The sequence below is a fragment of the Trichomycterus rosablanca genome, chromosome 19 (genome assembly GCF_030014385.1).
Source record: "Trichomycterus rosablanca isolate fTriRos1 chromosome 19, fTriRos1.hap1, whole genome shotgun sequence".
NCBI classification, from domain to species: domain Eukaryota; kingdom Metazoa; phylum Chordata; class Actinopteri; order Siluriformes; family Trichomycteridae; genus Trichomycterus; species Trichomycterus rosablanca.
In genome coordinates, this window is record NC_086006.1 from 3,604,862 (window position 1) to 3,632,679 (window position 27,818).

The 27,818-nt window shown below is 41.3% G+C and overlaps 2 protein-coding genes across 3 annotated transcripts in view; one reads left to right on the plus strand and one right to left on the minus strand.

The window, feature by feature from the left end:
- Window positions 1-1,950, plus strand: part of scn8aa (sodium channel, voltage gated, type VIII, alpha subunit a) — an 88,477-nt gene extending 86,527 nt beyond the window's left edge. Inside the window, exon 25 of the mRNA XM_063014877.1 lies at window positions 1,890-1,950. The gene's annotated coding sequence lies outside the window, so the exon portion shown is untranslated. The remainder of the gene's footprint in view (window positions 1-1,889) is intronic.
- A 1,916-nt stretch (window positions 1,951-3,866) lies between these two features.
- dip2ba (disco-interacting protein 2 homolog Ba) overlaps window positions 3,867-27,818 on the minus strand; it is a 73,238-nt gene continuing 49,286 nt past the window's right edge. The window contains exons 3-38 of one of the 2 annotated variants that reach the window (XM_063016206.1): window positions 23,673-23,819; window positions 23,422-23,547; window positions 22,665-22,910; window positions 22,446-22,583; window positions 20,933-21,052; window positions 20,449-20,646; window positions 20,252-20,343; window positions 20,035-20,145; window positions 19,814-19,937; window positions 17,571-17,680; window positions 17,359-17,461; window positions 16,186-16,250; window positions 15,985-16,078; window positions 15,400-15,519; window positions 15,197-15,311; window positions 14,968-15,107; window positions 14,023-14,159; window positions 13,846-13,926; window positions 13,625-13,752; window positions 13,042-13,156; window positions 12,707-12,908; window positions 12,511-12,620; window positions 11,455-11,535; window positions 11,244-11,367; window positions 9,408-9,529; window positions 9,200-9,311; window positions 8,992-9,101; window positions 8,772-8,902; window positions 8,333-8,501; window positions 8,059-8,229; window positions 7,311-7,372; window positions 7,165-7,222; window positions 6,990-7,064; window positions 6,702-6,876; window positions 6,291-6,414; window positions 3,867-5,628 (exon numbers count right to left, since the gene is read on the minus strand). In XM_063016206.1, coding sequence (XP_062872276.1) covers window positions 5,376-5,628; window positions 6,291-6,414; window positions 6,702-6,876; window positions 6,990-7,064; window positions 7,165-7,222; window positions 7,311-7,372; window positions 8,059-8,229; window positions 8,333-8,501; window positions 8,772-8,902; window positions 8,992-9,101; window positions 9,200-9,311; window positions 9,408-9,529; window positions 11,244-11,367; window positions 11,455-11,535; window positions 12,511-12,620; window positions 12,707-12,908; window positions 13,042-13,156; window positions 13,625-13,752; window positions 13,846-13,926; window positions 14,023-14,159; window positions 14,968-15,107; window positions 15,197-15,311; window positions 15,400-15,519; window positions 15,985-16,078; window positions 16,186-16,250; window positions 17,359-17,461; window positions 17,571-17,680; window positions 19,814-19,937; window positions 20,035-20,145; window positions 20,252-20,343; window positions 20,449-20,646; window positions 20,933-21,052; window positions 22,446-22,583; window positions 22,665-22,910; window positions 23,422-23,547; window positions 23,673-23,819 — 4,589 coding nt within the window. In that variant the 3' untranslated portion in view covers window positions 3,867-5,375. Of the gene's footprint in view, window positions 5,629-6,290; window positions 6,415-6,701; window positions 6,877-6,989; window positions 7,065-7,164; window positions 7,223-7,310; window positions 7,373-8,058; window positions 8,230-8,332; window positions 8,502-8,771; window positions 8,903-8,991; window positions 9,102-9,199; window positions 9,312-9,407; window positions 9,530-11,243; window positions 11,368-11,454; window positions 11,536-12,510; window positions 12,624-12,706; window positions 12,909-13,041; window positions 13,157-13,624; window positions 13,753-13,845; window positions 13,927-14,022; window positions 14,160-14,967; window positions 15,108-15,196; window positions 15,312-15,399; window positions 15,520-15,984; window positions 16,079-16,185; window positions 16,251-17,358; window positions 17,462-17,570; window positions 17,681-19,813; window positions 19,938-20,034; window positions 20,146-20,251; window positions 20,344-20,448; window positions 20,647-20,932; window positions 21,053-22,445; window positions 22,584-22,664; window positions 22,911-23,421; window positions 23,548-23,672; window positions 23,820-27,818 lie in introns of both variants that reach the window. The other variant, XM_063016205.1, reaches the window with a different exon arrangement.

The following is a 27,818-nucleotide window of genomic DNA, read 5'->3' on the forward strand; positions in this document are numbered from 1 at the left end:
CCGAATCTCAGGGAGTGAGTCGAAGCCGAGAACGAGCCGATTCCCTGATTTCAGTCATTGAGAACTGAGCGATGAATTAAAACATGGTGATTCGATTCCTCACGCAGAAAACGATTCGGCTCAAGCTCGCTTACAAGCAATGAGCTGCTGATTTAGCAACTGTTAGCCGTGTAAAATGGTGGTTATTTAAAACGAATAATTAAATCAATACAGTAGATAAATCTAGCTTCGTTGTAATAAGCTGTACAGCTCGTATATTTGGTTATTTTGATTTGACAGCGGTGCAACACAAGCAGAAACAGAGCTGGTGTCAGGACCCAGTCCAGGTCTGATACAGAAACTTATTTTATTAGCCAAACACAAACAATTGAATGTAAACACAATGAGATGAGAACTAATAATGCATGGTAATGTTACAGGGCCATTATTAAAATGTATTAGTATTATTATTATTAACAGGATCTGAATAAAACACACAAGGCATAAACACGACTGGCAGCAACATTAATCTGGACTAAATAAAACTGTTTTTGTACAAAACTTAAGTGACACTTGATCATCTAACTGTGTCTGTAAAAAGATTAATTAAGATTTACGAACCAATAAACATTTTTGTTATTAGATCACACATGAAAAAGCAGCTGACCGTATTTGATTAAGTTTATTAAATATCTTCTTTTGGAGAACTGCTGACCTCTGGTGGTGAACTGATGATACAGCATTAAATCGTTTATTTGGAAAGAAAAAACACTTGAGGATTTGGGTTGGACATCTTCGCTTTCAGTCACTAAGATAATTGCAAGCTTTCCTTTTTGTGGATTGTAACTGTAATAAATCAAAATTCCCCTTATTTCCTGCTGTATTCTGGTCACCCTGAATTGTGTTCCTGTTTCCTAATAATTAATGAAACTTTTCACTTGTGGGTGATTAAACCAAGTTGTATTGGCAGACAAGTGTGTTGTTTGCTATCATATTTTTGGCCATAATAATTTGCTTTTTATTAATCACCCAAGTTTTTATGCCTAATCATATCTGCTATTCAAGCCAATGTTTATATAAGACAAAACTCAAACATGACTAGCTGAATTATTAGCTGAATTATTACCGAGAAGCTGTTACTTGAAGCATTGTAAAATTGAAAGTCCATCAGAAGAATCTTAGTTAACTCTGGAAATTAACTTTGACTTTGCATTTGAATTAACTAACTTATTTACAGTACACTAATGTTATTTGTGGCATGTGATTGTTTTTGTTTCTGTGTACACACGTTTTTATATACACACATGCATCTTTACACCTAGTCATTCATGCATGAGCTAATACAGAAAAAGACATGTTAAATGCATTGTCAGTTCAAAACATTTAATTAAATAGACATTCAGCTTTGCATTAAAATGAATGACTTTGCAAATGAATTAACTTTAATATCTAGTCTTTAAGAACAGTCTTATTAAGTCAGCTCAGATAAAAGGAGACAGATCAGACAATTAAAGTAAACTCGACTGTACAGAGTGAAATGTTGAATTAACTGACAGTAATGCAGCTACACAACAGAATTTTACTGATGAAACTGTACAAAACATTTGCATTTCAAAGTAGTGAGGATTAAGCAAGCTGTCATAAAACAGATTAACGTGTGTGCACACCAGGGTTTTATAGTTTACTAATAATACAAAAAAATGTAATATAGTAATCTACTAACAATAAAGATGATGTCAAACCAAACTCAACTTAGAACATGAACTTGACTAGAGTTTTAGTTTAGAGTAGAACTAGGAGATTTTGAACGGGAATGTACAGTATGTAACAATCAAATTTAATGGAATATGACGTGTTTATTATTCACTAACCTCTTAGTTTATTTTATAAATATAATTTGTATATTTCAGGCTGATGAAACTATGATGCAATTTTCAGAAATGTGGAGACGTCACTGGTAGAAGTTACTGCATTATTGTTCAGGGTCTGGCTCTGGGAAACACTGGGCAGGAATACCCTGGACAAGAAGGCAATCCATCCCAGTCCCCCAGACATACTACTGCTGTCATTTTTCTTTAAAATATATTACAGCTTTTACTTTCATGTCTTTTCCTGGTGTTAGGAAGTATGAAACGTTTTAGAACGTGTTTGGTATGTGGTGCACTCACCTCTATTTACTCTACTTTACATAAATCACAGCTGAATTCATGCAGATGTAGTGAAATGTTAGCCAGCTTACTAGAGGTGAAAGAAGAATATAAATTATCAATAACCCTTGATTTTTTTTGTGCACTTTTTGTTGATTTGATTTTTATCCATTAACGTACAATTAAGCTTGTTGAAAACTGAGTAACAATGAAAAAGAAATCGCTTATTGACAAAAGTATTCAGACCCTTTGCTGAGGCACTCTAGATTACAGTCAGGTACATTCTGTATGATTTAATTATCATTGAGATGTGTCTAGATCTAAATCAGTGTGTCCACATGTTGCAGTTTGAATGAACGCGACATAGTCTGGGGCCACAATTTACACTAAACTAAACCATGAGGTCTAAGGAACTCAAATTTTGACATGGGTAGGCATCGAGTTTTCCCAGAACCACAGTGGCCTCAGTAATTTAGAAACCATTCTGTTTGTCCAGCCAAATTGAAGGGTCTTAGTCAGGGTGGTAACATAGAGATGACAGTTCTAGAGATCATAGCCCTGTACATAAGATGGGAGAAACCGTTAACCGTTGTTGAATAAAAGCACACAGCCAAACAACACTGGAGTGGCTGGAGAGTCTCTGAAAGTGCTTAAGTGGCCCAAAAAAAACCAAACTTAAAAGCACAGACTTAAACCTCATCAAACATCTGTGGGGAGGCCTGAAGAAAGCAAGTTCACAGATCCTCACCATCAAATCTGCCATGAAGAATTGGATAAACAGCCCAAATCCAGGAATGTAAAGCTTGTAGAGATGTATTGCTGAAATTGCTAATAAAGTGGCTCCTAAAACGTACTGAATAAAGAGTCTAAATACTTTCAGTTTTTAATTAGTTTTTGAACAACACTAAAAAGGTCTTCTTCATGGGTGATAAAGTGTAGATTGATGGGTATAAATGAAAAGTATAAATTCAAAATCAAATTCACAACATACAGCGCAAAAAAGTTATGGGGTCAGAATAATTTCGATACCCACTGTATATAGAGAGATGTGCTTTTTGTAGCTTCAGAAAAGAAACAAAATGAAATGGAATAAAACTGCTGCAGTTAACAACAATTTGATGAAGATTTGTTGCTTGCAGAACTTTTATTCACTGAAATTTATATTATCATAAAGGTTTATATTAATACTCCTAAATTAAAGCATTAAAAAATTAAACGTTTATGTTCTTCTTATAGAAAATACTTAAACTGATGCTCCTGAAATTTAGTACAAAGATTCCTTTATTAATGCATGTTAGAATTTATTGTAACCCTTCTTTTGAGCTACACTAATCTGCCCTTAATATGAATTAAAATAATAATGAATAATATTTGTAATGATTCACCTACAAATGAAGCATTTTTGGGTTATTAAGATAATAAACAAAATTGTCAGTTCAGTGTGACAGGCATAAGACGTGCACAGTATTAATACATTCACCTATTTAAAAAACAAAACAAAAAAACAAACACACACACATGCACAATCAGAAGCTGTCTGTCTCCAAAAACTAATTCTGCTGTAATAAAAAAATTTTTTTATAACCTATCTACAAAAAACAAAAAAAACTAAGAAGTAAAAAAATCAGACCTATAACACTGGTGCACACACACAGTATATTTTCAGACTGAAGAACATGGAAATGAAGACAGAACGTGCAACGTTTTAACTGTATTTTTGTTCGACATATTACACAAAGGTGTCAAATAATTAAAATGTTTATTTATAATTCTTCTATTAAACCAGCGATGAGACTTCCCATCGAGTATTAAGATCAGTCAAGTTTGCGAGACATGATGACAAGTCCATTAGATTATACATTAACACCCAGTGAGACGCGACGATGACCTTCCAAACGCCTTCCGAAACCTTCCTCATCTGATCATTCTACAGTCCCTTAGAGAGCAGTACACAGTATAAGTACAGCAATACAAATAAAAGAATAAAACGTATAAAAAGAAACATTTCCACAGGATTCATAAGGCATGGAGTTGATCTTGAAACTGTTCTGACCCTAAATGTTTATGAATTTACTGCATATTAATCTCAAGATCCAAATCCAGTACGTTTAATCAGTGTGCTTCCTCTAAAAGCCTTTAATATCTATTTATCACATCTGTTATTAAACAATGTGCATTACTGTTGGCAGTCAGATAAAAAAAGATCTTGTGTAAGCAGTTTTTAATGTAAACCTTTAACTGTATTTTAACATTAAAGAACTAGTAGCTGTGAATAAAGGTATAAATGAAGAAAATGACATAAGCAAACGAACACAGCGTGCGATGCTGGTGATACTGTTAATACTAAACGTCTTGGCTTTTGTCCAGCAGCGGAAAAACAATGATGCTAGCAAGCTAAGAAAGAGCACCAATGAGGGGGGTGTTTTTTAAAGCCCTTCTGGAGACGGGGCACAGGTTCATTTTTTTATTCTGCATAATAATGGATGCATAATTATCTCAAACTAGTCTGAAAGGTTTGTATTCCCCCCTCTATGTACTGAATCAGGTGAACGTTTTATAGTTATTAAGAATTCAGCCTATGTCTGGACATTTCTTACTAATTTAAAGTAAAATTGTCACTACAATGACACACGTTTTACTAATTTTAAGGATTTGGATTATAAAAGAAGCAATACTATCTATCTGCTCTGAATATCAGGTAAGTAACATCATTGTTCATTAATCTCACAATAAAAAAAAACATTTCAATTATATTTAGGATATTTTTACTCACTAAAACGGCATTTTTGCATTGTAGACTAAACAGTGGACATGTTTTAAATGTTGTTTGCACTTTTAGAATAAAAACAAAAAATAAAATGTAAGGATGCCCCCCCACAAAACAAGGCTCAAAAGGAGGAGGAATAAAGTGCAAGTTTAAAATGTAAGCCCGTCCAGTCTTACACCAGACGGCGACGTCATCATAGCCTTGGTGGCACCGCCCGAACCACTGCCAACAAAGCTGCACGTTACGAGGCATCAGCACAGGTTAACCTGTTATTGCAGACAAAGAATTTAGCACAAAGTGTAGAGCACCAGCCTGCCACAGTTCTGCAGACCATGCTGCTCGTCTAAGGTCATATTATCGAGACAGAAACAAAGATGGATGCGATGCTCGTTTGCCCTCTGGTCACCGTGGTCACTTGTGCCCTCAGCATGAGGAATGACTGGTGGACGATCTGGTCCACTACAGAAACGTCAGCCAGCGGCTCACATGTTGTAGGCCACGTATATGGGGTCGAGCTGGTCGGCCAGGAAGGAATCCCTCAGGTGCATGCGCTGTTTTTCTCCCCGGGAGTTGATAGGAATGACACCGGGGTCCACCACGACCACCACGCCCACGATCAGGTGGTGCTCCTCCAGGACCACACCGGTGATCAGCGGCACCAGATCCAGAGCTTCTCGTTCTGAACCGCTCAGCTCGGCCACCACCACCAGCAGGTTGGTCCATGTAAACACGGCGCTGCAGAACAATCAAACCAAAATTAATCGGACGTCAAACTAAAAGATTCAGAAGTGACCGCTGATGGTTGTAACAGGAAAATAAGATACGAGTATGAAAAAAATCCACCCACATAGTACAAGTAACTTACATTGTCTTAGGATTCAAAAGAACCAACATGATATAAACAGCACTTTTATCATGGTGTAATTAATATTCTAGCTGAATCTAAGTTTATATTAAAGCAAGGTATAGTTTACTGGGCGCTCAGGTACACTAGCCCACTACTGCTGAGATCTGAGGATCCAGGGTACGAATCTTAGCTGTGCTATTGGCTGGTCAGGCGCCTGGATGGATATAATTGGCTAATATTCAAGTTCATTGGGAGGTGCACTTGTCTGTGCTCTCAGTACCGGTCCCAAGCCCAGACAGACCCAGGAGGGTTGTGTTAGGAAGGGCAAGTCTGGTATGGGGACCAGATCCGCTGTGGTGGACCTATTTCTAGTCCATGTTTTTTACATTTGGTAGCATAAAATCTTGTAATAATAGTAACTTCATCACATCACCACAAAACAAACAATACTTGAATTATATTTATTTAAATGTCTTGGTTTCTTCCTACATCCACTATGTTTAAGTGGTGTATGATGTTTCCGTCTCACAGACACGCCCTGAATGCTCACCTTTCTGCAATGCTGCGATGTGCGCGTGATATGGAGGTCTCTATGTCGATAGGGTGATAGCGCAGACCACGTAATTCTAACGTCTCGTCCAGTGCGCCGACCACAAATAAAGCATCATGACGATCTACAGAGGGGATGGAGGATTTAAATAACTTTGTATTGTTTTAGAAACAAATACATTTACATTTTATGATGTTTAAATCATAATAAACAAAATAAAACAAATACTGTTTTGGCAGCAAAAGGGGGACCAACACAATATTAGGAAGGTGGTCATAATGTTATGCCTAGTGAGTGTAAATTGCTGTATAAATGTCAAACACTTTCAGTAAAAGGTATTTTAAAGGTATTTTAAAAGTCATGTCGTGTCCACTAGGCATTTAATCATAACGCTTGTCTTTACAATCTGACCTCCAGTGGCGCCCAGCAGCTCAGTCCTGGTGATGAAGCCCAGATATCCAGTTCTGGCCCACACTGTCTGAGGATCGCCGAAGCTCAAACGTGTGTTGAAGTGATCAGCCTGCAGGTTCTCCTCTCCGTATATGGTGTAGTACCCGCTGGCATTGTGAGGGCTGTTCACCCAGATCTGTTAAATACAGTTAAAGAGATGAGGTTAAAGAGATGAGGTGTTTCTAACACTAGGTCACTTTCAAATCTTCAATCGTTGCAAGGCTAGTGACCGTTATGCTTGTGTTTTACCTCGCCCAGATGCGAGTCTCCAAGTGGTCCCTTGGTTTCTGGGTTGACTATAATCGCTCGCACTCCTGGGAGAATCTGCACACACACACACACACACAAGGCCACCTTCTTAACACACCGTTCTGCTTTTAAATGTTCATACACACTGCTGAAAAAGCAAAGCCAGTTTACTTACAGTTCCAGACTCCATGAGAGGAAGACTTTGAGGAGCTCCTCTCTCCACCAGTCTCACCCTGTCACACAATCACATTCAGTCATGGTTATGATTTATTCACTTACACACTTCATTTAAGATTTATGTCACATGACTTGAGTTCTTACCGGTCGTGGCGGAGGGATTTCATGTCTACGTAAACAGTGGAAGGATCTGGACCAGCCGTTCCCTGAACAACATTACAAATAAAAGTCAAGTCACTTGGGAAGAAAAATACATACAGAAGAACCTCAATTTAACAGATTTCAGATTTAACGGATTAAATCTGGAAACCGAATGTCCGGTCCGATTGTTTAAAATTCCTTCGAGAGTCGTACCATGACCAGTAGTTCAGTAATTGTCCGCTAAGTGGCACACATCTCCCTGTTTACATGAGTAATAGGCTTTATTTTGCAGGGAGGCTTGCTTTGTTCTCTGTGTTTTTTGCTTAATTCTTTGCAAGTTCTAGTGCTTAGTTATGGTGCCGGTCCTAAGCCTGGCCTAAGACCCAAGCATCCGGCAAAAAACTGTGCCAAATCAGGTATAAAGAGCAGAATGATCTGCTGTGGCGACCCATAATATGGAAGCAGCCAAAAGAGAGAGAGAAATTCCACTGCATACAGAAATATCATGTTTATTTATTTAATATAATTTAATTTGTGTTTATACTTTCAATTTTTTTAATGTATTCATTCAGTTCCATGTTTTTTAGGGTTGCGGTGGTTCTGATTTACTTAAAATCACTGGGTCCAATGGAGTGACACACACCAGACAGGCAGCCAATCCATTGCGGGGCCCCACAAGTATTTTGACAAGGCTGCTTGTGAGGCAGCAGTGCATGTTTGTTTGTGTGTGCACGTGTGTGTGGTTGCTGACCTGCAGGCCGATCGCCAGGTTCACTCTAGAGCCGAATGCTGTGCTGACGGCTCGCGGTGAAAGGCCCAAGTCTTTGAACAGCTTGGAGAAAGACTGTGTGAGTGCCAGACGAGGTCTCTCCTCGGCTACCACAACACAGCTTCTCACACATGACAGGTTCAAGCCCCTGGCCTGAAACACAAGCACACGATCAGTAAAATGATGAGACTCACATGTACCAAGGCAGCCGTGTTCCTCAATGTGTGTGAATGTGTGTGAGAATGTGTGTGTTTACCTTTAACACCTCGGTCTGTGTACCCAGGTTCTTAGTGCAGAGCTCCATGACCGAGTAGGAGCAGAAGGTGTCTCGGATTTTGTACTGACTGAGCGTGCTCAGCCAGAGAGGCGGGGAGCTTTCCAGCTCTAAGGGAGGTATCAGGATGGACTGGTGACCTGAGTACACACTGAGCCACACACACACACACACACGCCATGAAAAAGGGAGGGGACAGGGAAACAGAACAATGTTAAAGGAAGGTCAATGAGGATAAGGGAAGAGTACAGTTAAGGAGAGGAAAAGAAAAAAAGGAAATTTAGGAGCCAATGGAATGAAACGGGGAATGAAAAGGAAACAGAATGAAAGAAAGTAAAGAAGAAATGTTCATTATGATGTAACTATCAACATAAAATGTATAATTTAATATTCTAGACTTGTCTTGGTGGTCAGTGGTTACCTGGAAAGGCACCAGAGGACGAAGCCTAGGCCACAGTAAGGGTCGAGACAGATGGCCACCTGCCTAGAGGAGTAGAGCTCACACTGCAGCTTAATAGAGCGACACAGTGCGCTCACCGCTGCATGAGAGATCTGAGAGAAACAAACACACACGAGCCTCAAAACACTGAGCATTACAGACATGAGCTCTAATCCCAAGCACAAAGTGATGTCTTGTTTACCTTCACACCGGTCAGCATACCAGTGGTGGACACACTAAAATCCAGATAGGCTAGCATCTCAGGCGTGGGAGGCTTATAGATCTGAGGGGGGCGCTTTTTTGGAAGATCGTCTACACAATGTAAACACACATGAACAGTTAGGAAGACCGTAGGGAATCAGATTGTTTGACGTGTCAGTGTAGGTGCATCTTTATGAACGGCCTTATACCTGTGTCTATGATCGTAGGCCACGTCTTCACGTTCACGCTAGCAGCAGCTTCTTTAGATCTTAAGGTCTTCATGAGGGCTTGAGTGGTCAGGATGCAAGCTGCTTTACTCACCTTAAACCACAAAGAGGACACATTGCTATCAGACAGACAGCACAGGGATAGTTATGACTGTTGTTGTTGTAAATGCTGTTTGTTTGTGGGACTTACGTCTATGATCATGCGCACTGTGGGCAGAGTAGCAGCCAGGTTCTGTGAGTGTGGGGGCCGCACCGTTACTGGTATACAACCCGCGTACAGACACCCGTAGAAGGATGCGATCAGATCAATTCCTGCAAAGGAGAGAAAATGTTGGGGTGAAATTTCAACCGATGTTTAGAACAGCGTTTTTCAAACGACCCACATTTGGTCCATGATTTTTAGCACAGCCCAGGCAACACAAACAACACGTCAAAACAAAGCACAAAATGAAATATGGGCTTAGTTAATAAAATGATGCCAATCTGGTCCCACTGTGGTTTACAAGATGTAAAGAAGTAAAGCCTCCACAAGGGGGCGTACATGTACAAATTCATTTTGAGTTCTGCCTGTTAAAATTTGTTGATTTAATTAGTAGTATTATTCTCTGCATTTAAAATACTGGTGATTCTCTATCTCCTTTAAATTTAAAGCAATGCTACTCTTAGCATGTCATGGTTATCTGTATACAGGACAAATTTAGGAAGTAGCTCACATCAAAATAGCTGGGTTTTTTTCCAATAGGGGAAAATAAATTTTAAAAAGCCTATTTTTAAAAACCTATTTTATATTTAAATATTGGAAACTGATACATACTAAATATGCTAGTTTTTTGGGGTAGCTTATTTACACACATTTATTTCCAAGCACAGCAATGGGCGGCACTGTGGCTAAGTGGTCAGCACTGTCGCCTCACAGCAAGAATGTCCTGGGTTTGATCCCCATGTGGGGCGGTCCGGGTCCTTTCTGTGCGGAGTTTGCATGTTCTCCCCGTGTCTGCATGGGTTTCCTCCGGATGCTCCGGTTTCCTCCCACAGTCCAAAAACATGCAGCGAGGCTAATTGGAGACACTGAATTGTCCTGTAGGTACCTAGTCTCTAGGATGCCTAAACCAGTGCACAGCCTTTCCAAGCACAGCAATAAGCCTGCCTGTCATGGTTATTTGTATACGGGACAAATTTAGGAAGTAGCTCATCTTGAAATAGCTGTTTTTTTAACAGGGGGAAAAAAAAACAAAAAAAACAAACCTATTTTATATTTAAGCCCTGGAAACGGATACATATCTGAATATGCTAGTTTTTGTGGGGTAGTTTATACATATTAAACTTATGGCACAGCAACAAACCTCCTGGCCAAGGGAATAAACACAAAACTGTATCCAGAGACCTTAGACTTAGACAGGGTGACCAGGCAAAGGCTGGGACAAATGCGCCATCATTTAACAACCAAGAACCTTATGGCACGACTCCACAACGTACGCCATTCTTAACAAGGAATATGTCAAAACAGAATATGCCAGAAGTTTGTTTGTTTGATTCTTAACACCATGTCAGCTGCTATTGGCTGTTATCATGGCTGAATAATAAGTTTTTTAAAAAGTCAAAGTGGAGGTCTATTTATAGGGATTAGGGGTTTGTGTGTGTGTGTCTGAGGATGTTGGAATTAAGTGATTTTTTATATATATTTTATATAGCAATTCTAAGAATTTAAGCAGTTTTTTGGGGAGGGAATGAGGTGAAGATACACCAGAAGTAATTTGGAGAGGCCTGTAAAGTTCTGGGACACAGTTCTATTAGGTGACAAATCAATACTGGAACTGTTTATCTATATGGATCAGTGGTTTGTCTGGTGTAAGAGAGGTGAGATCTACGACCAGAAGAGACATTACTCTTAATATCGCTGCTGTTGACTCAGTTATGCTCCACCGTGCTGCTGGTTCCAGCCAAACGTTCCGACTCAGTATTACTCACAGATGATTAAACGCTACGTGAGTCAGTTTGATTGTTCACTCAAAGGAACGGTCCGTACCAGGAGGGTAGAGCAGCACCACGTTGTCTCCAGTGTTAATGCCTCCTCTCTCCAACAGCGCCGCCGTGATCTTCTCAGCTCGTTTATGCAGCTGTAAACATGTGGCTGTGCTCACTGCTGTTCCCTGTAGGGCAAGAGGGTAAATGGGTAAATAAAAATGTGGTACTGAAAAGAGATTGATGATGGAGTTGAGTTTTCTCAGTGTTCTTACCTTGGAATTAAGCAGCATATAGAGGACGTGGTCTGGATCACTTTGTGCTCTTGACTGTAGCGCCTCAGACAGGAACTGATGCTGGAATATAGAAAAGGAGAGTCTTAAGTTTTTACAAAGAAAAAGTATGAAGCAAATTTATCTCCAGTATCTACACACAGGGCTTTAACATCACAAGAAGCATCTTTAAACGACACAAGAAGCGCCAAACAGCAGCGACGACCACAAATGGCAGGACGAAGCAAAAAAAAGGGCACATTTTACACATTTTATTTCCCCTTAGTGCAGCTATAGGGCTCTAAAGTTTGCTTCAGTAGTTGTAAAGCTAATGGAGCTAAGAGGTAAATAAAGCATTTAGCAAACAATCAAGCAAAGAGCAACAAAATCCAAAGTGCTTATTCACTAAAAATGTAAAAAAGCAGCAACAAAATGTATAACGATCTAATTCATGCTCAGCCTGCCAATGCTGAGTCTACTGACATAAGCAGATGTGCTGATATTTAATGGAACTAAGATCTCTCTCATTGTTGTGGCTAGTGGCAGTAAAGGGTTAAAGGTCAAGTTAGTGCACACGAACATAAGCTTTTTTGTCTCATTGCAATCAGGCTTACCATTGTAAGAGGCCACTTACAGACCTTGATGCCCACGGAAGCAGAGAGCACAACAAAGGAGCAGAGTCACCCCCATTCACAATAAGTATTATTAGTATTACACAGCAGAGCTATGTGTTTATTACTGCTTATTAATGTTGCTTCCTTCATGGCTTTTAATGAAAGTGAATTTGAAGCATAAATTCAAGAATAAGAATTGATATGAACAAATAACACATACCAGGTGTCAATGACTACATTTGGGTAAATGAAAAACGTATTACATTTGAACCATTTTACTGAACCATTCCTAGGATGACCACGTTAATACACATGCCTCTTTTGGTCTAACTAAATAAAAAATGCTCCTGTGAACCGTTTTGTTATAAAGCTTAATAAATGTCAAGACTTTGTACTTGTATGTTCATGCAGATCTAAGAACAGATCGAGCTCAAAGCTTACACACCTTCTTGGATGTGTCCTGGTCATCAGTGATGCCCAACTCCCTCCCTGCGGTCTGGGCGATTCTCTTCCCTGCTATTAGGTTCCCCACCATGATGGAAGCTGGACCTACTCCTACTGAGAGGAAGATAAATACAAATAATTTTAAGTAAAAGAAGAATCAGACTACATTAGTGATAAAAGAAAACTGAGTTGGGTACCTGGTTGTTTCTGGCGGGGTTTGGGCAGGTTGGTCACACACGTGTGAGGGCACATGAGGATGTTACAGGGGTGAAGCGAACCCTCCACGAAGCACTGCTTGGTCTCAGACACATGGATGCCACCCAGAGGGGTCTTGGGTAAGGTGTTAGCTGGAACTAATGCTAAACAGTACAAGCCCACTTGATGGATGCTGTCTATGGCCTAAAAAAAACACAAAAAAGGCATAAGCAACTAAAAGGACAAGCAACTATATAAAGTGTGGCGCACTGAATGTGCACGTCTTTATCATGCTGTTTGTTAGCTGGGTAATTTGTTATCAGGAATGAAATTAGACCTGGAGAACTCGACTTATCCACTGGAAGCTGTCCTCCTCATTAGCATCCGGTCTCTGCTCTGCTACGATGACGATCCTCTCATCATAGAACACAGTGACTGAGAACACCGCAATCCTGCAGCAATTACACACACACAGAACCAGAAATATACATCATGTACCATATATTAACTCAATGCAGATGTTGCAATTATCTTTTAACCGATAATTGACCATTATGACTTGCTGATTAAATATTAACTAGCAGCTATAAAGTGCTAGTTAATATTACAACAACATACAACAAACCAAGTTTCATATTCACAAGTGTTTACGCTTTATTAATTAAAACAATGTAATACAGTAGAGGTGGCAGTAATGCAGAACAGTAAGATGAACATAAACAGAGAGCAGAACCAGTACAGCACAGTTCATTCCAAGCGCTAACTAAATATGATAATCAAATAACAGAGACGCATTGGGAACGTTATAGCCTTTCCTAATATCGTTGTAGTTATAAGATTGCTAGACCTATTAAAGCATGCAAACAGATGAAGGCAGCAAATCTATTCATTTCACGAAGTTTTGGCAGCATGACCCATACCTCCCTCTGTAGACTGTTTTAACAGGCTCTACAGCCAGCGCTGTGGCCACCAGATCGTCCGCATTATGCCTTCGTCCGCTGACCATCATCAGGCCCTCAGTCCTCCCCACCACAAACACCAGACTGCCCTGAGAACACAAACACAAAGTGTCACAATCAATCAAAAGGATTAAGGATTAGGCTTTAAAAAAAAAAAAAAAAAAGAAAGATTCAGCTCTTACCGGACCCACAAAGCCCAAGAGGCCTGTACGGGTGAAGGGTGTCTCCCCTATCGGAGTACCTCCTGAATTAACAGGAATCACCTAAAGGGGGGAGAAAATGAACAGCTCATATATTCAGGACTTGACTGGGTTGTGTTGATCATCTCCAACAACGTTTGATAAAGATCATGTCCAGACCTCAAAAGTGTTTTTGGTGAGTCCAGATAAGCCGTAATACATGGTGCCGTTAGCTCGAGAGTTCAGCACGATTTCGCCAATCTCATCCGTTTTGCACAGCATGGGGGGTCCCTCCGGCTTCACTATACACATCAGAGCTGCAGCACAAACGAAAGGAACGTTATTAATGACCTGTTACCCTGTTAGGTGAATTTTGGTGACTGATCATACACATGTGCTACACATGCTACCACTAGTACAAAGGAGGCATCTATTCACCAGCTTCTGTTACATTCACTTTCAGACTCACCATATTGTTTATTAATAACTGCTAATGCACTTTTAAATCGTACTTTAGGCAACATTAGAACCAAGCTAGTTGGATTGTTGATCATTTGCGTACAAGTGGCCATTTATTACTATTAGGATGTCATGTTTTACACACTTTGATTGCATTTATGACAGGACGGGTAGTTACTCATTACACAAGATTCATCAGTTCAAGTATTTAATCTCAAACACAGTCATGGACGATTTTGTATCTCTAAATCACCCCACTTGCATGTTTTTGTACTGTGGGAGGAAACCTGTGGAGCACCCGGAGGAAACCCACATAGGCGCAGGGAGAACATGCAACTTTCATGCAAAGGACCCGGACCGCTCAACCTGGGAATCGAACCCTGTACCTCCTGCTGTGAGGCGACAGTGCTACCCATTACTATGGAGTAATTATCCCTGCTCTCTGCATGCAAGCCAATTGCGGACACTTTGGGTGCTCGTGTACAAAGGTGGTCAGCTGGACCAGATGGCCTCACATTCTTTGACGAAAGCATGTGTCAGCCTTTGCCCTTCCAAATTTAACTGATGTGCTGTAGGAAAGACTCAGCAAGGCAAGTGGCTACTATTAAAACAGAACTATAAAAATAACACTTATATCCGTGACTATTGTAGTGTGTGGGCTCTTACCACCAGGCATGACGTGGCCCACATCCTGCACAGTAAGAGCCGAGTTCTTGTCCTCAGTGTTGACACGGATCACCCCGTGACTCAGACCTCCCATGGACAGGACGGCTCTGGCCGGTAGAGGAGCGCCAGGAATGCCCGGTCTGTATGAGCACAGAGACAGTTCAGAGAGTGATGATGTAGTCTAACAGCTCACAAGAGGTCAGGTTCGGATGCAGAGCCCTGTAGGTACCTGCGTATGGCTACAGTCAAGGCTTCGGGAGAAGAGGCACATGGACAGATGACCTCCGGCTTTAAACCGTGAGTCTGAAACACGTTCAGGAAGGCATCGCACGATGACACAGACCCTAAACACACACACATATAGATAATATGAGCAGGTTAAGGAGCAAACGTATTAGGATGAGAGACGTATCAGTGTGTTAGCCTCCTTACATGGATTAGCACCGTCAGCTACTATGAGCATGCGCAGAGACGACAGGTTGACGTCCTTCTGGTCTCGATGAGCCATCATTGCCCAGTGCAGATCCCGACACTTCACCAGGGCCACACGTGCTGCACACACACACACACACACTTTGTTTAAGATCAAAATTAAGGAGCTTGTTTAAGGGACAGTCGTAGGTTAGTGGGTAGAGCTTTGGACAATCAGACTATCAGTGGAAAGGTTTAGAGTCTTGGGTTGCAGCCACTGTTGGGCCCTTGAGCAAGGCCCTTAACCCTTTCGTGACTCCTTACCCTGTTGTGACTCTAACTAGTATAAAGCATTTGATACAAATGAAAAGGAAAAAATAAAATTGGTTTGGAGTGTATGCAGCCCGGTCCAGCACCCACACTCTCTGATTACACAGTCATGCTATTGTAACACCTACAGAATGTGGTCTGATGTTGACACAAGCATGAATGACTCAGACAAAGGCAACTTTCTCTGTTCATAGTAAGCTCGTTATTCACATGGAATTAACTAGAACATTGAACTTGTTGTTGATAGTAGTATAGAAGCTATATTACTATACTAACCTTTACTGGTGCCGACTCTTAGCACCCAGGATAAAGGACAGGCCTTCATAACGGCGTACGGCACACTGATGGTGTGAATCCTGTTCATCACACTCTAAAAACAAAAAGCAAAGGTTAAGTGTGAGGGGCTTCTACGCAGATTTAAAAGCACCTGTATGTCACTGGCAAAATGTATCCCCAAACAAAAGGAAGCAAACTCACCGTCAGAACTCCATGCCACAAGCCCATGTCTTTCTTAAAGTCCAAAACGTTGACCAGCGTCTCACCTAGGAAAGCAAACACACATTTTTTGTATATTTGTTTATCAGAAACCAATCTTCCTAGCATGTTAACCTGCTTCATGTCATTGCATGGAGCACAGCTTGGCAAGAAGCAGTCGTCTGGCTTCAGTTGTGTCTGAGGAAGCACGTGTTAGCCACAGCTCTTCTGAATTAGTGATGGGAATTGACTTAGAAAGAAAATAGATCAAAGAAATATATGTAATGTAACTCCTAAAGGGACAGGAGCCTTTCCAAATGCCTAAATCTTCATTAACTACCCTGGTCAGAGTCAAAGAGGATCTGGTTCCACCCGGAAACAATGAGTGCAAAGCACTGGACAGAGTGCCAATCCGTCGGCCATCCTACCCCTCTACCCAAGACATAGCCAATCATTTCTGTGCAGACACTCGGGTGGGCAATAGCAATGTTGAGATTCAAACCTGGATCTCAGTAGCTGTGGGCTAGTGTAACAGACTGCTGTGCCACCTGCTCGCCATAGAATTATTAAATATTGACCTAAAATGATTTAGGGTTATATTTAAGGCAAAATAGTTGTGTTTTCGAACATCAATAATAAAAAACATCCAGCTCTGGGCACAGTATACATCTAATGATTGTACCAAGAGATACAACTAATGATTTAGGTCTAAATGTGGACATGCAGCATAGCAGCGATCATTTACTCAGAGACAAAAACACATGGCTTTGTGTCTAGTGCACAGGGATTCATTTAAAAGATTTAATTGATTCTTTTACTTTTATTGATTCTCTCTCTCTCTCTCTCTCTCTCACACACACACACACACGGTATGCAAATGATATATCACTGCCTATCTAAAAGCTGACAGCTTTATGTTGGCTGTCTTAAAAGAGCAGACGCTAATAACAAACCTGCTAATCAATATTTAAAAAATCCCTGTTTATTTGAATAAATCCAAATCTCACCTCACGTGTGATATAAAGAGAACAGACGCTGCTCGACTGCATCGTTAATAATTAAACTGTGAAACTGTAACGCTGCAGACGTGGAGTTAGTGGTACAAGTGAGCGGTGCAATGAGAGGGTTTCTGTCTGTTCATCGTCAGTGAGATTAAGACTTCGCTGTGATACTCACCTTCGCTGTAATTGCAGGCCTGGGTGAGCGCCTGGCAGTGTGTTAGCATGGAGATTTTGGACACAGCCACCCCCATGACGGTGCCCTCCTTACTGGCCTTGTACTGAATACAAATATTAGAAAGAAAAAAACATCAAACAGAGTGAAATGGCCATGCATGCAGCCACATACACCAGTTTACATTTCAACACACGCTCAGACTGGTGGCTCACCTCGATGTACGCGGTATCAGTGTTAGCCGTGGGTATGTGTGGCTGCCAGTCTTTAGAAGGCTTTGTGAGGTACTTGGTGTCTGTGACCACCCATCTAAGCCGAGGCCATCCTGCAAAAGCACACACACAAACAAACATCAAACACACCCATCGTAGTAGCTTAGGAAAAACAAAACATGCTTGGCACTTCTACAGTACTTTACTCCCTGGATTTCCCCCTTATCTCTCAATTTAGTCATTTCCAATTCCAGATTGTGAATCTGTTGCTGCTCGAACAACCCCGATCTGATCAAGTATAACCAGATCACCACACACGCCACATTTACATTTTCGGCATTTGGCAGATGCTTTTATCCAAAACTACTTACATTACAGTTACAGTATGCTTGCTCAAGGGCCCAACAGCAGCAACCTGTCAGTAGTGGGGCTTGAACCGGCGACCTTCTGGTTACTAGTCCAGTACCTTAACCACTAGGCTACGGCTTGCCTGAGGCAGTTTCTAATCACCTGCCAGCATTGGCTTTCAACACAGAGCTATGGAAGGCTCCAGAGCTATGTGACACCAGGGACAGGTCCTTAACTCACAGACTGGTTTAGTTTAAACACCTCACAGTGATGTGCTGGTGTGTTAGCCTGCCACCTGAGCACTTCTTTTAAGACTTCTTTTAAAACTACAGCAAAGTCCTGTTCCACAATGAATGGAACTTTAATTAGTTTGCTAGCATTTTAACGTCACTATGTTTGAAAGTATGTTTTTAAGATCTTTAATCTGCTTTAATTTTCCAATTCCAGGGTTCAAATCTCAGCAGTGTTAAGACTGGCTGTCTGAGGGTAGGGGAACAGAGCTCTGGAATGGATTGTTCGGCACCCGCTCTGCACGAACCAGACCCATCGTGAATCTGATCAAGATAAAGCGGTTAAATACATTAAAATAAAAATAAAAAATTTTAATCACATTTGACATTTGCTTGTGTGACTTCTTACAAAACTTCAGTGTGTAACCACATTTTTAAAACCCCAATAGCCACATCCAAATGCGCCTGTAGTCCTAACACTACTAGAGCTTGGACTAGGCTTTACACAGTGATCTCAGGCTTCTGCGCTGCTGCTTTGCAACTGAAACCCAAAAACCAAAGATGGTATGTACTGTATGTTAAAAGAAGAAGTGATACCAGCTTTACAATGGGAACTACTGTTTTTAGCTCTGTAGTGACGTTTGTCCAGTTCCTGTAAAGGACAGACTGTGCTTGGTATTAACAGGATGTCTGATACAGATGTGACCCAGCAAGTGTTAAATGATTTATACATGCAGTTTGGCTATTGGTGTTAATAGCTACCAGGAACTGCTTTACTAATTAGCAACACAAGTCTATCATCACCAATACCAAACTAAGGAAGCTTTTTTTTCACTGAGTGACTAATTTGGCTATTTGGCTTTTTCCCCTTCAACCCTTTAAAGAAAATTAGTTTCTTGGGACTATACCAACAACAAATAATTAATATTTGTTTACTACTGCACACAGTATTTTTTTACGAGCCTTTACCAAACACAAAAACGATGCAACTTTCATGGATGATTTTCAGCTGCTAGATTCAAGTTGACATAAAGGTTAGAACGTCTGTTTTCTTAAAACCATCTACAAATATTTATGAGTTTAACACACGTCAACCAAGCAGTAGATGCGGCAAACAAGATTATTTAAATACGGCTTATTTTGCCACTCAGGTGGCGCAACGGTAAAACACACTAGCACACCAGAGCTGAGACTTCGAACACATCGTTGCGAATCTCGGTTCTGCCATCCGGCTGGGCTGGGCGGCTACATGAACAACGACTGGCTTGTTGTTCATACAGGGTGGGAAAGCCGGACGGTACCTCATAACTGATGCAATTCCGACCTCTGCTGGCTAATTGATGGCGCCTGCGCAGAGTCGAGGAATAATATGGACAGGGTGTGGCTCTCCGTACACAAAGCTGATCCGCATAGGCGTGTGTCAGTTGCGGCGCTCCTCAGTCAGCAGTGGAGGGTAGTATCGGTACAGAGAGAGAATATTGAAGCAGGGTAATTGGATAAGACTAGATTAGGGAGAAAATTGGGGGGCAATTGGGGAAAAAAAATACAGCTTATTTTACCCAAGTACCTAAGACTCAAAGTAATCTCAACCAAATGGCTAAACAGACCATTAAAGGGTTAAGAGTACAAACAAACTGCATATACGGTGTTTGCTCTATGTTAACATACCTTTGAACTGCTGTATTTCTCCACTGGGCGTCTTGGGCAGTCCTTTAAGACACACCTCACTGGTGAGAGCCAGACTGACCCCACAGCTGCCCAACAAAAAGCCAATCTGCTGACTTCCTGCATCCTATCAGCCCAGTTAAATACAAAGAATCATGAATCAACAATGTGAAGAATAATAATACCCACGTATTAACCTGTTGTGTATTTTAAATCTGCTTTACCTTCTGAGACAGTGGGACCTCTATTGGAACAGGAATGACTTCAGCCAGCAGGCAGCCGTAGAAAGCCACCCAGAACATACTGGGGTCGCTGTTGGGGTATACCAGCGCCACCTAGTTAACACACACACACACACACACATGATATCAGATGATGCTTTATACACTGGTTAAAATCTTCACTGCACTAGACAGCACAAATGTCTCATTCTTGTCTTACCCGGTCTCCAGGTTTCAGCACAGGGTCGTTCTTGGTGCCCAGTTTATTTAGGAGCGTGTATGCCAGTTTAAGACTGCGGCTCCACAGTTTACCTGTAGAACGAGCAGCAGAGCGCAGAAACGAGGCACGGTTAATGATAAACAGCACAGGCTTTGCTTTACAATACGCTTGTTCTGGAGGTGTGTAGTGCTACTGACCGTAAGTAAGGGTGTAGAGCGGTTTGCCAGTGAGGTCCAACGCTGTGAGAGCAGGGCTCTTAGCTTGTGTGGCGCCCCATCTTGCTAGAGAGGCTTGCAGGGCCGGTGGCCAATTGCTCACTACGCCCAGGGGCTCGGCCTTCACTGGGATCATCTGTCGCCCCTCAGGACGTGGAGTGTTTGGATCTGGACTCGGGACTGTGACATAAGCGGAGTGCATGTGTCAAGCACGGAAAATACACAGTAGATGCAATATTTTGTTTAGATTGTTTGGATTTTAATGCCCTGTTTAACACATATTTGGCATGGTTGGTATTATGTTTGAGTCTGCTTACAGTAGATGCAATGAGACAATGCACCTTACACGCTTTCACCTGAGCCAATCATGATACACATTCTCATTAAGGCTTGGAAACTGACCATAAGCTGTACTACCTGAAAAACTAATCCCAGTATACCAAGTACCAGTTAAAAGCTTACATACCTTCCACAATCTGCTCGGAATCATCCAGGAAATATTCACTGAGCGGAGGTCGTTTGGGTCTTTTCAGTGTGTTGAGCAGCTGCTGGATCTTGGTGGAGACTCTACTGTTCACCGGAACTCCTACACACAGATACACACAACGCACAACAGAGGTTATTCCAGTAAGCATATATTAGCTAGTGCATCCATGCAAAGAAAAAAAAGACAAAAGGGGTTCAGAAATCTACTATAGGTACAAACTGCTTGGGCAGAAATACATGAAGGTAAAAGTACAGGGGTCTAAGCGCTAAACAACTCTGTTCTCACTCCAATACCTTTTCCTATAACCAGGCAAGCAGCAATGCCATGAGAGAAATAAAAAGAAAACAAAACATGGGTTAAAACTCAATCCAAATTATCGTGCACAACTGTATTTTGTCATAAAAATGATGAAAAGTTTTTGTAATGAATAAAACTGTAACAGGAACAAAGGGCCTAAACTGAGTGCATCAACACTGGTATTAGTTTTTGTTTTATACATTAGGTTACATGAGTACAGCAGCAGATGAAATAATGTAGTTTTGTCTTTTTCAGTGGTAACTGGTAGCCTGACACTCTCAGAGAGTCTCAGAGAGGAAATAATCTGGACCATCAACTGGGTTCGATTGTACCGAGTCTCACTTGTGATGCACTTAATAGAAAATCCCTGACATGAATAACGAAGCTATAACAGAGGTGAACAAATAAAGTGTCAGTCAGTGGAACAGTCAGTCATTTAAGAATTTGTCGATTGATATCAGTGCTATTTATTAGTTCACATTTTAAAGAACCTGTTTTTGTATTTTCTGTTTATGCATTTTCCCCCAAATTGTGTCCAATAACCCAATCGTGTTTCGCCTGTACTGCTGCTGACCTTCCACTGACTGTCACGTCTCCTCTCTAACATGTAAGCAGTACATAAGCATCTTTTCACAAGACGAGTTCATATGTGGATCCGTATCACACACAGAGTCATGTACCATCCCCATTTTAACCCGTCTCATTGTGCAGACGTCACCGATCAGCTAACAGAGGGGGCAATTGCAGAAGTTAAGAGGAACACTGTTCAGCCATTGTCCCGCCCTTTAGAGACAAAGCCAATCGTGTGTCTGTGCAAGCGCTCGACCGGCTGATATGAACCTGAGATCTCGAGCTGCGCCACCTGATGGCTTTATTAAAGGCCTGTTTTAAGGTAATGGTTTGGTGAGGAAAGGTTAATATCATAAAAATACACATTATTTAGTAATGCAAGGATGGTTGACTGACCAAGACAGTTCTGATGTTTGACACTTGTGCTGCAATGCTAATTCTTAATTCTGAACTATTTGCACTAATAAAAAGAGAAAAAAAAAACGTGTGGACCTGGATCACTGTCTTGCTTATTTATCTAAATTCTTCTGATACTTCATGGAGTCATATGACATAATGCTATGTCATGAAAACATTTATTAAGAATCACAGTTTAAATCACAGTGCACAGTGAGCAGTCCCTCACCATCGGCTGTGTCCAGTATGCTGGAGCGGTTCTGGCCACGGCTCATGCCTTTCACGGCGGGACTGGAACTCAGGTCGCCCCGGGAGTTTCGATCCTGGGGCACTGAGGCCGTCACGTCAGGAGGAACACTGCTGCTCTCTGTACGGGACATAACCGTGTTACTCTCTGACCTGTATACAGACTGTATGATGAGTACTGTGTTCGTCTGTGTTCGTATACCTATGCGTGTGTGTGCTAGTACGTCTGCCAGGGCGCTCTGGATGTGGTTAAGACTCTGGTTCTTGCTGCTGTCTCCGTGTGAGAGGGTGGAGGAAGCAGAGGAAGACGTGGAGGAGCCCTGGATCGAGCGATTGATCCACAGCTCTGAATTCTGGAGGCCCTGGGTGAGAGCGGCGCTCACGGCGGCGCTCACGGCGGCCTGACGCCTGCGCAGGGAGCCCTCGTCCTCTGAAGCTGAAGACGTATCTGGACACACACAAACACACACACACACATGATCATTACAATAATATAAACACACTCAAGCAACAAAAAACAAACAAACAACAAAAAACCCTATAAAAATAACAGTGTTATGAATGGAGGAATACGACTGTACAGCATGTTTTGCTCTGTACTGGATATTGTACAAAATAAAACGTTATTTAACATATTAAATGGGCTTTTTAGTGTGTACTTTGTAGCACTGAAAGTTTGGGTAAAAATATGATTATATATGAAGACCTATGACTGGTTACTCAACAGTTACACAAGAGTACTCTTGTGGTCATTTCAAGCTCTGGTCAACATTTGACCAACTACATGTGAGCTGTATTGACTGATGAACTACTGATTTATTTATTTATTTTTCTCAGAAATGATCAGCATGTCAATTTCTTATTCCACTATCTGGCAGGTTTGTGCTCTCTGGCCCTGGGCGTTGTGCTCTTGACAGAAGGGCCAGCAGAAGGCTTGTGGGCACAAGTTTGCTACCCACCAGGAGGAGTGCAGTTCTCCAGTGCAGAGTGAACGAAGGTTGATCGGCGCTTGGTGGGCATGGGAAGTGCCATCTTCTTCTCTTTGTGCTTGGCCAAAGCCGCCTGCACGGCCTCTGTGTGGATATCTGAAAGAGACGAAATGAGCATAGAACAGAGCATTACAGTTACATAATACAGTAGACTGTATATTAACACACACAGGATGCGGCTACATAAATGATGATGTTGGTGGTATTTTATTCTGGGTTACCTGATCTATATCGGTCATCACGGGCTCCCCCACTGCGGTGTGTGCGATGGTGCCGTGGGGCGGCCGTGGGTGCAGCGTCCGGGCTTGGAGAGGAGTCGACACCTGGACCTGGGGTTAAATGAATACTCTGGAGGGCTGGATCCACATCTGCAAAGATGTTAAGGTGAGCATACCGAGCAGATTAGAACAGATTAGACAGAGAATGTCTACTGTCTATTATCTACTGACCATGACTTAAATACTACTTATAAATACTTATAGTTTACATATAGTTATAAGCAAAAGTTCTGAACATCTATTAATATTTACATTATCAGCATTTAGCAGACGCTATTACCCAAAGCGACTTAGAGTATCTAGTCTAAGCAATTGAGGGTTAAGGGCCTTGCTCAAGGGCCCAACAGTGACAACCTGACAATGGTGGGGTTTGAAACAGCGACCATCTGCTTCTTAGTCCACTACCTCAACTGCTAGGCTACAACTGCCCTTAAAACTACTTGAAACTAAACTTACGCAATCAAGGAGCAAGTTTAAACATGGGTTAAGTCTGAATGCACAATTACTATTTATTTACTGAACTACACATATTAAAGCAAATAAAGAATAGTAAATATGGCACGTTCTAGTAGATCCACCAAACAGCCATGGAGTCTACGTAAAGCCACTGACTGTCGAGATAATAAAGATCAAATAACAATAATTTTCTATGGTACAGCAAGAAAAAAAGTCTAAAAGTCTCTGAAATGTTTCATGCTAACGTCCACAGTCCAATATGTCATTAAAAAAGCCATTTATGGGGATCTAATGGCTATTTATGGGTATCTTAATAGTCAAAAATAAATAGTGTACTTAGAAGTGTTCACAGCAGGAGTTGGCCTACAGTCAGTAACTGTTCATCCCTAAAGTTCTTTTTTCATAAATGTAATTCCAGAGGCTCCTAAATAATAATCAAGAGCTTTTGAAGCACCAAACAATAACATTCTAAGCTCTAAGCTTTCAATTACCTCAGGTCTCTCTCTGAATAAACGATCCAACGTCTGCCTTCTTCAATCAAGTCCGATTCTTCTGTTTTTGTGCCTTTGGAGCTAGTGCTCTTTCTAGCTTTTAAAAACTATGTAAAATTTTTCTCCAGTATATTTGCAAGCACATTTCACCATTGTCTGTTTGCCTACATGCTAACAAACAGTTGCTTCGAGAAAGTTAGGAGCAATAATCTTTAGTTTTCACAATTTAGTTTTCACAATTAGACAGACATATTAAACTTAAATACAACCCAAATACTATAGTAAAAATAAGAAATGAAAAAGCTATTAAAAACATTCATAGCTTAACAGACCCTACTAGACCTTAACAGACCTTAGGAGATCCTACTAGACCTTCAAAGAAACTACTAGACCTTAACAGACCCTACTAGACCTTAAAAGACCCTTCTACACCTTTACAGACCATACATGACCTTACTAGACCTTATCAGACCCTACTAGACCTCAACAGACGCTAACAGACCCTACAAGACCTTACTAGACCTTATCAGACCCTACTAGACCTTTACAGACCATACAAGACCTTACTAGACCGTAACAGACCTTAACAGACCATACTAGACCTTTACAGACCATACAAGACCTTACTAGACCTTATCAGACCCTACTAGACCTTTACAGACCCAACAAGACCTTAACAGACCCTTCTAGACGTTACTAGACCTTATCAGACCCTACTAGACCTCAACAGACGTTAACAGACCCTACAAGACCTTACTGGACTGTAACAGACCTTATCAGACCCTACTAGACCTCAACAGATGTTAACAGACCCTACAAGACCTTACTGGACTGTAACAGACCTTAAAAGACCCTACTACACCTTTACAGACCCTACAAGACCTTACTAGACCTTTACAGACCATACAAGACCTTAACAGACCTTCTAGACCTTACTAGACCTTATCAGACCCTACTAGACCTCAACAGACGCTAACAGCCCCTACAAGACCTTACTGGACCGTAACAGACCTTAACAGACCCTACTAGTCCTTTACAGACCCACTGATTTTGGACAAATCATTGTGATGGATTGCCACCTTGTCCAGGGTATTCCTACCCTGCGCCTGATTTTCATTTTCGGGTGAACTGGACTCACTGCGACCCTGATCAGGATTTATTTATTAGGATTTTAACATCATGTTTTACACTTCGGTTACATTCATGACAAAAACTCGTTAAAATTCGTTACACAAGATTAATCAGTTCACAAATTTAATGTCAAACACAGTCATGGATAATTTAGTGTCTCCAATTCAACTCACTTGCATGTTTTTGGACTGTGGGAGGAAACCGGAGCACCAGGAGGAAACCCACGCAGACATGGGGAGAACATGCAAACTCCACACAGAAAGGACCCAGACCGCCTCACCTGGGGATCGAACCCAGGACCTTCTTGCTGTGAGGCGACAGTGCTACCCACTGAGCCACCGTGCTGCCCACCCTGATCAGGATAAGATGGTTGATGAAAATTAAATAAAACTATAACTATATTTAGATCTGTTAGGATTATGGATGGGGAAACACAGCAGGGGGTCACCTTTCAACTTCAAAGCCATTAAATGGCAGCTTTGAAGAGCCTAACAAAATGTGAGCAGATAACCTTTGCAGTAGTGAATAGAAACATGATCTTAATGACCATATAAAGTAATCATTTATTAATATACTGAAAGTGAGTTTGAAACATCTATATCACTTCCGGTGTGAATGATTCAGCTGTATTTGTTCAGCCGACGATGACGCAGTGGCACAGAACGGACCTGAGCGCAATGAGTTCATCTAACTAACTTCCTCCCCTGTTTCCTGTCAGAGTCACTGTGCTTGTGGGTGGGTGAGTGGGTGTTTACTCAGTAATGAGCTGTAAAGTGTCAGAAATCACTGTTTGCCTGACAGATTTGGCTTAACTCATGCCAGCAGTGTTTTATTCATTAGTCTTCTGGACTGAGTCTCTTTAGCTATTATAAGGAAACACACAGGGGTAAATCATGCCAACAAGATCATCTTATTATTTAATAATAAGTAAATCAAAGTCTGGACATGTTGGAACATGTCATTAGGGTGAAGTTCCCTTTTCCACCACTGGAGTGCAGGAAAGAACCATTTCTCTCCAGCTATGACACTACTGTTTTAAAGCTATAAACTTGAGAGGCTTGTGTAAATCGGGGCACTTACAAATAATTCAGTTTCATGACCATGCAGCCCCACACAAGCCTAAGATCAGTATGCATGTCAAGTGTGGGCTCAAGTAGCATAAAGCACAGCACCATAGGACTGTAAAGAAGTGGACTGAAGCTTCAATAACACCTCACTATGTGGTGGAGAGCTACATGGAATGTAAAGCAGAGCTAAAGACGGCATAGTGCGCTTATTTATTTATTGATTTATTTGGATTTGAATGCCATGTTTAACACGTATGTGTCATTTTATGGCAAGACAGGTATTATGTATGTATTTATTTATTTATTTATTTATTAGGCTTTTAATGTCATATTTTACACTTTGGTTACATTCATGACAGAAACGGTAGTTACTTATTACACACAAGGTTCATCAGTTCACAAGGTTATATTGGACAAATTTGTATCTCCAATTCACCTCACTTGCACGTCTTTGGACTGTGGGAGGAAGACGCTTTTCCGGAGCTCCCGGAGGAAACCCACACGGACACAGGGAGAACATGCAAACTCCACACAGAAAGGACCCGGACCGCCCCGCCTGGGGATCGAACCCAGGACCTTCTTGCTGTGGAGAAGGTCCCACTGAGCAGGTATCTGGGGGGTATTCTGTCTGCTTATTTTATCTTGTCTTTATAATTTGGGCTATTTTATATTTTCATTTTAATGGCTGCGAGGTCGGTTAAGACTGTCCTTAACTGTTCTGCATGTGTACTTGTTGTCTTTCTTTGGGGCGTTCTTATAGGTATGTGGTTTATCGTTACAGATGTTTGGGGGGTTTTCTCCATTTATCAGGTGTAGGTAAGTTATTCTGGTGTGGCCGATTCTGCACTTTGTGTGTATAACTTGGTCTATACGTCGTCCTTGGTTTAATGTTGATGTTTGGGTGTATCTCCTGAAGTGTGTTTGTGGTCTGTGTGTTCCACTCT